A 13739-nucleotide genomic window follows, 5' to 3' on the forward strand; every position below is an offset into this window, starting at 1 on the left:
AGACACTTAATGGGAGCATATGAAAGCAAAATTTGAACTTCTTCAGTAAACAGTAAGCATGTTGAGTTCAACAGTAACCAATAATGATTGGGAATCTCTTACAAAAATGCTCTCTATGACCAAAAAGTAGTAACTGTATATTTTTATTAAATTCTACACATGGCAGTGTTCACAGGAGGATAAGAATATAGCTACTGAACACCCACACTGCATGTGTGACAGCTGTGTCTGTGTTCAACCAACATAGTAGGTACTGTAAGTCTATCAGCAATGAAATCTGTAACAATAAGCAGAAAATGCAGATGTATACCTCTGCCTCCATCATCATCAATGGTTTCTTTAGGATTGAATAACAACAGTTCTAAAATACGTGAACTGTTGAAACTTTAGTCCACACACATAGTTACCTAAATCCATTGCCAACAAATTGCAATAAGTACGTTGAATCATGCTCAGCAAACAGCTAAAAACATATCACAATCACATAGTTTGCAACAGTATGTGTACGAGGTCAAATCAGCCACACCACCTGATGTCTGGACAGAATCTATCAATTTCTGAACAATGTATTTTCTACGGTATTGGCTGTCCAGATAATTATGAGAACATAAATGTTTTAAAACAGTACCACCTGAATATTCCAAATGCTGTTTCCCTACCATTCTGGGCCATGACGGTGAGCAGCATTCTGTGTGCGAGAGCCTTAATGGCCCAGAATGGTAGGGAAACAGCATTTGGAATATTCAGGTGGTACTGTTTTAAAACATTTATGTTCTCATAATTATCTGGACAGCCAATACCGTAGAAAATACATTGTTCAGAAATTGATAGATTATATAGTTTCTATTTATTGATTTTACAGATACTATATGCTAATTTAAAACCTTGTTCATGCAATCTAAGTTTAGTACTGCACAACATAGCAAATTCATGGGCTGGGATTATTTTCTGAATTAAATTCAAAATTAACTTCTAGTCAGTGAAGTTTCTACAAATAGCCCTTGGTATTCTAAAATGATATCCTTGCATATTTTTTCCCCACACTGTTGCCATCAATATAAACTTGTTCATAAGGAACTACAACACTGACTAAGTAAATGTATTAAAGAAAATGAGTGTCTTACCCTGCAGCACAGGTTTTCAGTTTGTTTCCAGGTTATGTGATACTTTGACAAAATAGGTCAGAATTAAATACGAGATTAAATATATGCTGTATGAGATTAAAATTTCTTCTGTGGACTCAAGAATATACAGTTGTGTAGTGACATTTTCTATTACCACGGACATCTGACTTCCTTCTTTATGGCCTGAACTTTTTCTTTTTTGACTTTGACATTTCGAAATTTTTCTGTGGTATCCTAGTTGTTAGGAAATAAGTTTAGTCAGTGGCAGATTTAAAAATTTTATGCCCCTAGGCACACCATTGCCCCCCTTAAGGTGCCGCCCCTAGGCCCATGCCTAGTGGGTCTATATGTAAATCCACCACTGGGTTTAGTATAAAGAAAAACCAGACCGAATAATATTATGCAAATTTTATTAATTTTTTTCAAAAAAACTGTACAGACAGTAACAAACATTACTTCATAAAAAGTGATACTCATAGAAATCGTTTTTTCTTTCACTGACACACAAAAATACTCTACAATGAGAACATTCAGAAGGAGGCCTGATTCTACATTATGAACAGCACAGTTTTCACAACTACCACGACTTGCAACAAAATTTGGCCAATGAGCTCTGAGATTTTGGGTTCGAATTTCATTTGAAGGTGAGAAACCTTTCTTTCTTCTTTCCATATAGCGGAGATGCTGAGTTGCAGATAGGCACAACAAAAAGATTTTCACACTTAAAGCTTCCAGCCAATGGCCTTTGTCAACAAGACACACACATACGCACGCAAGTGTGCGTGCGAGTATGCGTGCATGCACACCCATGAAAGCACGCGCGCACGCACACACGCAAACGTGCGCGCACACACACACACACACACACACACACACACACACACACACACACACACACAACACACACAAATGCAAAAGCAACTCACACACATGACTGCAGTTCCAGGCAACTGAAACCACACTGCAAGCAGCAGCACCAGTGCAGTGGCAACTGGGTGTGGGGAAGGAGGAGGCTGGGACAGGGAGGGAGAGGGACAGTATGGTGGCGATGGCGGACAGTGAAGTGGTGGAGGTTGGGCGGCAGGCAGGGGAGACGTGGGGAGAGGGAGAGGGAAGTAGCGGAAAAGGAGAGAAATGGTTCATACCCCTGTAATAGACCTAGATGCAAGACCTGTCCCACACATCCTCCCACCACCACCTACCTACTCCAGTCCGGTCACTAGCATCATATATCCCATCAAAGGCAGGGCTATCTGTGAACCAGTCATGTGGTCTACTAGCTAAGCTGCAACCACTGTGCTGCATTCTATAGGCGTGACAACCAACAAGCTGTCTGTCTGCATGAATGGCCACCGACAAACTGTGGCCAAGAAACAAGTGGATAACCTTGTTGCTGAACACGCTGCCAAAAATGATATCCTTCATTTCAATGACTGCTTCACAGCCTGTGCCATATGGATCCTTCCCACCAACACCAGCTTTTCTGAATGGCACAGGTGGGAATTTTCCCTGCAATACATCCTATGTTCCTGTGACCCTCCTGGCCTCAACCTTCCTTAGTCGCTGCCCTCACCCATCTAGCCCCTTCCCTGCTCCCATTCCAGCAACCAGTCTTTTTTTTTAATTTCTCTCTATTTCTCTCCTTTTCCACTACTCCCCCCCCCCCCCCCTCCTCCCCACCTCTCCCCTGCCCGCCACCCAGCCTGCAGCATTTCCACTGTCCACCATCCCCACCGTACTATCCCTCCGCCTCCCCACTCCAGCCTCCTCCTTTCCTCCCAGCCAGTCGCCACTCTCATCATGCACTGGTGCCACTGCTCACAGTGTGGTTTCAGTTGCTTGAGACTGCAGTCTTGTGTGTGAGTTGCATTTGTATGTGTGTGTGTGTGTGTGTGTGTGTGTGTGTGTGTGTGTGTGTGTGTGTGTGTGTGTTGTTGACAAAGACCTTAATGGCCGAAAGCTTTAAGTGTGAAAATCTTTTTGTTTTGCCTATCTGTGACTCAGCATCTCCTCCATATGGTGAGTGGCAACTTTCCTTCTCATAATATTATTACATTCCATCCTGGATTTTCCATTATTTGATTTCTGCCTTCTTTTACGGAGTAAAGAGCTGGGAGACGTTTCTTGCTTTGGTCTTCCTCTTTTCTTCAAAACTGTTTTACATTTTGTCAGAAATCCCTGAGTTACCATACACCCGAATTGAAGGAAAGCTATTCGTCCATTGAAATCTGACTATATAATTTATGAATTCACAAGTGTTATATCGATGGCAGCAAAACACAGGTGGTGCCACCATTTTTTAGCTTTACGGTCTGTCATAAATGGATTGAAGCATATCTGCTTTATCAATTCCATCCATATGTGAATTATAATCTCTAACCATAACTGGGGCTGTCATATCAACTTTTGTACCATCTTTTTGTTTCCGTTTTATGTTGGCTGTTTCAGTTCCATGAAAATTAGGTAAAAAATATGCACTCTTATTGTATTTCCACCTGAAAAATGTAATTCCTTCTTCCGAAGTTTGAATCTCTAATTCACCTCTTAGCAGCTCTTGATAATTCTTTAGTTTTGGTAGGCAAAGTCTATTGGGATGCACTGTTCCACTTGCGTATACACCATGACCTTTTAGATATTCAAAAAGATCCAAAGAAGAGAAGTAGCTGTCCATCACAACTACATAATTATTGTAGTGAAGGCAGAATGTCTGTTTCTGCACCACATTTCCACCAAGTCCGAATTTTTCTTTGCTGCTATCAGATGTTTCACCCTGGTAGACATCAAATTCATAGATTTAACCTGACATATATGCATGACACCAAAACCTGTACCCACATTTCACTGACTGTATTGTTTTCAGGAAGATCGTCCTTTGAATTGAACAATACTCTCATTGATACTCTGAATCTGATATGGAAGCCGTAGTTTCCGAAAGTTTTTGTTCAACGCTGTAATTAGCAGATGTACTTTATACAGTTTGTCTGTGTTGTTCTTAGGTATAGAAAGGGGATAAGCACATAATGGTTGATGCCAACATGCAGATGGTATTTCTTTCCCCATACATCAGAAGACAGAGACATAGTAAAATTTTACTGAGTTCTCTGTCAGATGACATTAGAGAGAGTTTCTATAGTTTGTAGTTGTTTTCAGTTGTGTGTTACTTATCAATCGGGTGAATCACAGACTGAAGTTGTTTGTGTCTCTCTCTTGTCATTATTTGCGTGACAAGTGGAACATTCAGATCACTATCACAACACCAATAATGAAGTTTTTGTGGCAAATGATGATAACAGCAGAAGAATTAAAGACCAAGAAATCCGTAAAGCTCTTTTTCAGTTATAGGCTGAATCTGTTTCCCCTTTTGCACAATATATAGATTACTTTTAAAAATAATATTTTCAATCACTTTGCTTGACAAAACAGTCAAAAAGATATGTTGCAGAACCCTTTTGGGAAAAGTATTGCTCAATCACTCCCTTTTGGAGTATAAATTTTGGAAAATCTGTTACAAACTTTTGTCTCCTAAATTTGCGAGAAACTTTCAGATTGTGATTCACAATTTTGGCATTTCTTTCAGTTTCAGCAGAGGGAGAGTCTGTATTGTCTTTGTGACTAGCAGCTTGCTTTTTGCTATTTCCCTCTTGTTGTGCTTGTATATTGCTGCGTTCTTGTTCGCAGTGTCAGGTCATTTTCAAAATCACTACCGTCCTCAAAATGGGTTTATTCAGCTTCTCGAGAACACATGGAAATATTCTGTTGTTGACTGGTGGACAGTGTGGCAAGATTTTTTTTTTTTTTTGCACTTGTACGCTGCTGCGTTTGAATTTTTCTAAAACCTATTATTTATCAGAATCATGGCTTTCCTTATCAAGTGTACTGATGTCAGATGGAAAATCCTCCAGTAGTAATTCCAGTATCTCTTCATCTTTCAACTTTCTCCTCATAGCCTGTCATGCAAAAACACATATCTATAGGCTTGACAGGACTTACAAGTACCAAATTATCTTTACAAATTTATAATATATTCCGCTTCTAGTCAATTATTAGCATAAATCTACTTGCCGAATAACAGGGAAAAAAAATTATGAAGATTGGATTCTCACAGTAAATGCACGGAGCAAAAACTGAATGATCATCCTGCAACTGCATATAACCAAATACAGCGAGGACTGCGGGCGCTGAAATTCAAATTGCTTTGGTAGAACAGATAACACATCCATGAAAGAACTGTAATGCATTAACAATGTACCAAAGCAAGAATAAGGGGAGTGTTACATTTGTGTGCCAATTCAAATGACGAAGAATGTTTTACACTCATTTGTCTAAAATGGGACTTTGAAGTCCTGTCAGATCATAAACGATTAAATAGAAAAAAGATGTTTGCACATACCATGAAATTACGAATAGATCGATGAAACTTAGTGCCATCGTAATAACCACGGTTGGCCAGTTTCAGGAAGTTTTCACAGACTTTTGGCACCATATCACAATGAAGTTCCAAGTTCAATGGCCCCAGATTTGTTACTAATCGAACATAACCTTAAAAAAGAAATTTGTTCAGCTGAATTACATGCACAAGAAAAATTTCACAACCAGAAGTCTTACGCGCTGGTAAATCTTCCAGGTTGTATGGGCATGATCCATTGAATGAAAAAGTTGCATGGACCACAACCATACAAGATGAACAATTTACATTTAAATACAAACAATACTTAAATTTCAGTGAATCATACTTTATCATATTTGAAGACAAGAACTGAAGCAAATTACATCTATATGATCTAGAAATACATGAAGTTACTGAGCATTTGCTTAGTTCTTCTATTTAATTTTCCCTTATTCATTGGGGAACAGTTCTATTACACTTACCTTTCTTCTTAACACGCTCATAACGTACTACATCTTCATCAATAATAGCAGCTTCATGTACTGTTGTTGGGGCTATAGTAGTTGAAGTAAAGCCTGCAGCCACTGCACCAGTAGAGTAATGTGCCTATGAAAATATAACAAAATATAAGTGATATCAATATAATGGAAGGAAACATTCCACGTGGGAAAAATTATATATAAAAACAAAGATGAGGTGACTTACCGAACAAAAGCGCTGGCAGGTCGATAGACACACAAACAAACACAAACATACACACAAAATTCAAGCTTTCGCAACAAACTGTTGCCTCATCAGGAAAGAGGGAAGGAGAGGGGAAGACGAAAGGAAGTGGGTTTTAAGGGAGAGGGTAAGGAGTCATTCCAATCCCGGGAGCGGAAAGACTTACCTTAGGGGGAAAAAAGGACAGGTATACACTCGCACACACGCACATATCCATCCACACATACAGACACAAGCAGACATATTTAAAGACCAAATATGTCTGCTTGTGTCTGTATGTGTGGATGGATATGTGCGTGTGTGCGAGTGTATACCTGTCCTTTTTTCCCCCTAAGGTAAGTCTTTCCGCTCCCGGGATTGGAATGACTCCTTACCCTCTCCCTTAAAACCCACTTCCTTTCGTCTTCCCCTCTCCTTCCCTCTTTCCTGATGAGGCAACAGTTTGTTGCGAAAGCTTGAATTTTGTGTGTATGTTTGTGTTTGTTTGTGTGTCTATCGACCTGCCAGCGCTTTTGTTCGGTAAGTCACCTCATCTTTGTTTTTATATATAACAAAATATAAGCTTAGAAAATAACCTGTAACACAAAAAAACCACATACATTAAATCTGGTAGGTGAGTGATGTTGCTCTGGAATGTTATGATGAACTGTTTGAGTAATTTCTAATTTCTTCCAACACATTCTAAAAATGTAGGCCCATTGATATACAGAGTGAACGAGAACTCCACCGATAAACTTTCAGAGGTTGTTCAGGGATACCTTCTGAGTATTTCGGTATAATGGACCCATCTTCTCCAGGTGCTCATTGCAGAGTAATAATGTAATTATGGTTTATTTGGTTTGTTACCACAGTCATTCTTGTTTCTGTAAAAGTACCTTCACAACACTGATGAGGTACATGATATACAATAACCAAAACACACAAGACAAAAAATATGAGTAATGCAACAACAGTCAGAAGCAAAAGCACCATGTGTGATTGGGCATTGGTGCAGTAACAGCTCAATGTAGTGTCGTGCTGATCTTCCATTGCATTCTGTGAACCCATACACAAGGTATACATCAGCCAACTCTTCATCAGTAAACCTTCTATAGTACTGCTGTCTATCACTGTTAACATAGACTAGCACTGCCAGAAAACAAAACCCTAGACAAAACCGAGCAGTACTGAATGCAAACTTGAGGGCAACAAGTTGAAGAGAGCAATACTGTTGTCAACATCATGTAACACGGGCAAACGGAAACAAGATACACAGCACATATTGTCAAAATTTGCACTGCTGTGCACTATTTTCAGTGCAATACAGATAGAAAGCTAATTGGGGTAAGAAACTAAACAAAATGCAATAATTCCATAATGAGTTGACAGAGACTGTACGTCCTTTATACCAAAATACAACAGGCTCTGAAAGTTTTTTGGTGGAGTTCTGTTTGACCCTGTACAGCTATGAGTTATAGAAGTTTCACAAAATTTTTATCAAATTACTAAGTGGATAAATAGGTATCTTCAAGTGAAAAGAGACTTATCCAACATATCAGCCTTCAGTTTCTTGCAGAGGAAGATTCAGAGCCAGCAAGGCTTGCCTCAACAGCACACACATGTAGCAATTCACTAACATGATAGCATGTCTTGAGCATCATTTTTAGAAGTTTAAGAAATTTTACTTTCTATGAAGTACTGATTCAATATAAGTGAATATTTGCATCTCACAAGAAATGAGTTGATAGCATCTGAGATGTCATTTTCTTTGGTATTTATCAGTAAAAGCAGAAAACATGTGTCAACTTAGTTGCCAAAAAATACAATTGATTTATAATGATAAAAAATCAGGACAGAGTACGTGGAATGCAGGTAATCTAAGTCATCGTACATTTTTAAAAAATTGAATGACTCAGATTACCCAATTCAGATGTAAGCACACAATGAATGTTTTGGAATGAAGCATAGTCTCTAACTGGATTTTTAGCTTAAGCAAGGTACTTATTGACTTTGTTCAGATCAACTGTTGTGTTTTCAAAAATTATAAGTAGCACCAGCAATCTAACGTACCATTAAAGAGATTCAATATTATGAAATGGATAGTTGTTACTCACCATATAGCGGAGATGCTGAGCTGCAGGTAGGCATAACAGACAGACTGCCACACAATAAGCTTTTGGTCAGACTGTCTCTGGCAGCTTCAGCCAGACTACCAGAGATTGTGTGACAGTCTTTTTGTTGTGTCTATCTGCAACTCAGTATCTCCACTATATGGTGAGTAGTAACTATCCTTTTTGTAATATTGTTAAATTCCATCCTGGATTTTTTCATTTTTTGACTAAAGAGTTTCAGTAATGTACAAGTATTAGAAATGGTGGAAAAGGCTCTACTGTCATATTTGGCTTGGTATTCTGTGACTGTCACAGGAAAGTATAGCATTTTTACGCTATCTTTTTATTTTTTATTCTGGACGGAGATAGCAGTCATGTACAAGACGTGTTGCTTGTGTGAACATGTTGCGTTTTTAATTCTGAAGAAAGCTTTCACCAAATGCTACATGTATACAGTCTTTTCATTGTGCCTTTCTGCAACTCATGTGTTATCTTTAAGGTGAGTAGCAATCTATCCTTTTCATAATATTGTTGATATCCTAACCTGGACTTTGATCTTTAAATTAATTGTGTGGTTTTAAAAAATAACAACAAATCAATTTACTACTTTATATGGGTAAACCTTACAGCATAAGCAGTGGCAACTCTCCCAAGTTTTAGATGCATTAATCACAATCCTTCAATATGTGCAACCTTGGTCACACAAAACACATCTACATGGTAATCAGATTCTTTCCACACTCAGTGTAGCATGTCCTCCGTGATGGTCTGCAGTGCATGCTTTATCCAATCGCACACTTTCTCAAGGGGCACGGGCACTGGCAGAACATAAACTCAAACCCCCACAGAAAGAAATTGAAGGGTGTTAAATCTAGCAAACAGGGTGGCCACAGGAGAAGGCTGTTGCAGCACATCCAATCCAGCTTTGGTGAAGAACACGATTAAGAAGATCTTTTACATTCCTGTGAAATTGGGGCAGAGCACCGTCCACTTGCAAAATGTATCACCGTAAAGGGTGTTCTGCTGGGTTAACTATTAGGTTTCCAAAATGTCTTAAAATGAATTATTTGTCACCACTTGTTTGGAAAAAAAAGGGGCCATTGACTTTATCACATGCTACCGCACAGAAAATGTTCACTTGTGGAGAGTCATGCTGATGCTCTATCAGCATATGTGGTTTCTCACTTCCTAGATATGGACATTGTATGTGTTCACTTTGTCACTTACATGGAAGATAAGTCTTTCTACAAAACCAATATCCTCCATTTTTAACTGCAACTCTTCACAAAAGTCATGCCTTTCAACTTTGTCTGCCACTGTAATGGCCTGCACTAATCCCACTTTGTACAGTTTATAACATAGCCACTTACACAAAACCATAACATTTGGCATTTACAATTCCCTACTTGTTTTACCAAATGACCTGTGACGACTTAGATGAAATGCCTAGCACACTTTAACACCTACCTACGTTATTCTTGTGTATGTGTGTGTGTGGGGGGGGGGGGGCGGGGGGGGGGGGGGGGGGGGCTTTCCTAAACTGTGCACAAAACTCTTGCTGCACTATGAACGCAGACCTGGTCACTTCAAAATGGAGACAACCAAAAGTCTTTTCCTGTTGCAATGCCATCCTGGAAATAGACGCTACATCTTTGTAGTAAAGACAACATGCAAACAGTGGGTAGCACACCAAAAGCTTGGACAATTGCTGCTGTTTATGATGTAAGGTTTGCCTGTATAAAGTAATAAATCAATTTATTATTAATTTTTAAAACTGCACCATTCATTTTGAGAGAGAAAATCAGTACAGACATAGTGAAGGCTGCTACCTAAAATGTATTATTTCATGTTCAGAGAATAGCTGAAGAAAACACCATCTATCTACCAGCCCACTCAGTATATTTTTGGGAGTGGATGAACAACCACATCTAAGATCTTACGTAAGTCAGTAGCTGTTGTTCTATAATCCTCCCAGACTGGCACATGTGCCAGGCCTGTAAAGCCCTGGAAAAATGTACTGCACTGCTTTGTAATCAATCGTCACAAGACTAATAAATGAAAAGACAAATTTTGATTCCTACTGACGATTACAAATGTACCTACAAGTCTGTCACTTCCTCCTGTAATTTTACAGACAAGTCATGGCTTACTTGCAAAAACTGTCTCGCAACCTATAGAAGGGGTTTCAATAGTGGCTTCTTAAGAGTTTCTTGGAGACATGTGGAAGGATTATAGAAGAATAACAGAGGTTCTGCACTTTAATTCAAAATCTGCATACACACCTATTGGGGCAAACAAGATACATAAATAAGCAGTTACTGAGCAATAGCAGTTAGAGAGATAACAACAAGGATGGGGGCCCAAAAGCACCACTACAGCATCAGTGCACTGGCGGTCGGCTGCTTGCAGAACTGGACACAGGCACACATTGCTACAGGGACTTCTGAAATACTGCACATCACCTACAGATGCGATCAAATCTCATCATGAGTTTCCTGTGCACACCAGACTTCAAGTTAACAAGTCCAGTGTATGTTGCAACTACAATGGCGGCAGACTTGCACACCAATCACCACAGTGGACTGAAGCCAATACATTGTGATTAACACTGCAGAGTGACTCCACTGGTAAAAAGTAGTTCCTTGTAGCCACCTTGATTAGGGGAGCAGTGCTGACACTCCAGCAGCCTTTCAGGGAGAGTAGTGGGGAGTCTACTGCACTTGTAAGTTGGTCATTCTGCGTTAACTCCAGCCCAATGCTCCCACGAGAAAAAGGTCTCTTTTCATGGAATCAGAGCAAGTTTGAATGCAGTGAACACTGACTTGCTTTCCAACGAACATATCATCTTGAAACTATTTTACTAAATTTATTTCCAGAAACCTAAAAATTATGCAGACCTTCTCATGCTGTGGTCCTTTACTTTGGCAACACACTGTTCACTTTGGAATCATGGAAAAAATTACTTTCGTGGAGGAAATTTGCCTATAGAATTTAGCAGTTCATTAATTACATATGCAATCAAACTGTGATTGCAGTTATTTAGTTCATAATCTCTTTTATAGTTTGATTCTGTGCTTGGATACCAAATTAATTAAATATTTTTAACTCTCTCTTACAAAGGGCTGGACACTAGAAAAGTCTCCATGTCATGCTGGTTTGCAAACAGTGGATGTCAATGCCTCCTAACCTAGAAAGAGTAGCTTCAGCATTTGAAATATTGGAATGTGCTTTACAGATCAAAATCTAAATTCAGTATCAGAGCTAGTGGTGAAACAAGACTGCATCAGTCTCTCTGCGAGACACAGTTGTGCTGCTGCATAATTGCCTAAGCTACTCATCCAATGAAAGTGATGAAGGCAAGGATTGTTGGTGAAATAGTGCCATGTGTGCTTCGGTCACTTCAAGTGAGTATTTCACAAAGAGTCATGTCTGACTGTTGCTGATGGCCTTTTTAATTCATTAAACAAGAAGAGTACGATACAAACATTTCTACAATCACAAAATTATTGACACTTTACATGCACTCTATTACCGCATTAAATTTGTCAGCAACTTTCTTTTCTTCTACTTTAGTTTCAGGTGCCTTGTATTCACGATTCAGTTCATCCAAAATTGCCTGTGTTTCGGCATTTACAGTTTTCAGGCGTGCTGATGGGTCATCGTCTGGATCTGGAAACCGATAACAATAAAATAAGCAATTTCATATAATGCTACAAAATTTAAATTCAGGACATAAAAATCAATATTTTCAGCCCATTTTGATATCAAAAACAGTTAAAATACCTAAAATTTGAGATCTGTATCACAGCCTGCTAGTAGTTCTATTAAAGAGGACATCATACAAGGGCATGTTGAAAAGTAATGCATCCGAATTTTTTATGAGAAAACTCTTCAAGCTTTCTAAATAAAACAAATTTTATTCACATTCTACATCTTTATTCTTCTTGTCTACATATTTGCAGCCCCCTGCCACTAGTGAACTCCCAATTGTAGTGTGTAACATGGTAGAGTCTAACATAACTATGTGGAAGTGTGAGAAACAATGTATTATAATCTAGTTTCAAATTCGAAGAGCTAGTCCACACATGGAGCACCTTCTCCTTCAGTATGAAAATGCCAACAGTCCGACGCTTTGAGTTCACTGTCATCAATGATCGTCCACACAGTCTCTACTTGGCACCATCTGAGTCTCATCTGTTTCCAAAACTTAAAGAACAAGTTCAAGGACATCGCTTTGATAATGATGAATTGGTGCAAGCATAGATGAAGTGAAGGCTCTGTCAATGTAGACAAGAATTCTACAGTGATGGTATCAATGAACTTGTCTCTTGATATTCGTATCAGGTCTCCAGCCAGAACATAACATCATCTTGACAATATTTCGGGGGTTCACTTGGCCGGCATCTTCAGGTGAATAAGCTGTCACACTAACTCACTGGAACTGAAATCGAAGTGCAACAACAGCTCCTTTATACACCATCTGTAGGTCCACCCCGCGTGCCTAAACATAACTGCTCTCTAGTACAAAGCACGACAGCACACCAGTGGTGAAAACCCATGGAAACAATAAATCAATATTCTCGCAGAATAAGCTGAGTAGCACAGTCACCGTGGTGTAGTGGTTATGATACTAGACTGTTGCATGGAAGGTTGTGGGTTCAATACTCACCTGAACTGTAAAATTTTGATTTCCATATGCAGTTCAAGTACATTCTAGAAGTATCCACAAATGTCAAGAATCATTGTAGTGGAATGTTCTATAACTATATATATACCGTAAGTGTTCTGACCGGAGGCAGTTCGCTCCGCGCTCTTGTATGTGCAAGTGCTGAATAAACCTTCGTTAAGTGAAGTTAGTGTTTGTCTTTCATCTAATTACACCTTCTTCTACGTGACATTATTCTGATGGAGGCACTGTGTATTGGGACTTGTGATAGCGCACATTATCGATGACCCAGTGGCTTCCATCAGGCCACGACAGAAGCGCCGTTTACATGGCTAGAAACCCAAGTTCGAGCCATATTCAACAGATCACAATCTATCGGAGACAGAAAAGAAGAGGACATTACAATACAGCAACTGTGTGCCACCACATGAGACATCCTTCCGGGTTCTCTGGTGACGATGGCCAACATCCAAACAAGTGGCTGAAGGTATAGGCAAATTTAACAAATGAGATGACACCGTCTGTTTGGCTAACACATTTTTCTACTTGGAGGGCACTGCCAAGCAATGGTATGAGATTAACAAGGAGAAGTTCACAAGCTGGGAAGTATTCCAGGCAGAACTGCACTAGTATTTTGGCGACACACAACGACAGAGGTGCAAGGCTGAAGATAAATTAAAGTGCAGGGCACAGCATCCAGGAGAAACTACAGCATCCTACATTCAAGACATCTTGGAGCTGTGTAAAAT

The 13739-nt window shown here is 39.3% G+C and overlaps 1 protein-coding gene across 1 annotated transcript in view; it reads right to left on the minus strand.

The window, feature by feature from the left end:
* Positions 1 to 13739, minus strand: part of LOC124613474 (RING-type E3 ubiquitin-protein ligase PPIL2) — a 73936-nt gene that overhangs the window by 41641 nt on the left and 18556 nt on the right. Inside the window, exons 5-7 of the mRNA XM_047142183.1 lie at positions 11857 to 11993; positions 5994 to 6117; positions 5515 to 5663 (exon numbers count right to left, since the gene is read on the minus strand). Coding sequence (XP_046998139.1) covers positions 5515 to 5663; positions 5994 to 6117; positions 11857 to 11993 — 410 coding nt within the window. The remainder of the gene's footprint in view (positions 1 to 5514; positions 5664 to 5993; positions 6118 to 11856; positions 11994 to 13739) is intronic.

Source organism: Schistocerca americana, chromosome 1, assembly GCF_021461395.2.
Source record: "Schistocerca americana isolate TAMUIC-IGC-003095 chromosome 1, iqSchAmer2.1, whole genome shotgun sequence".
In the NCBI taxonomy this organism is placed as follows: Eukaryota; Metazoa; Arthropoda; class Insecta; order Orthoptera; family Acrididae; genus Schistocerca; species Schistocerca americana.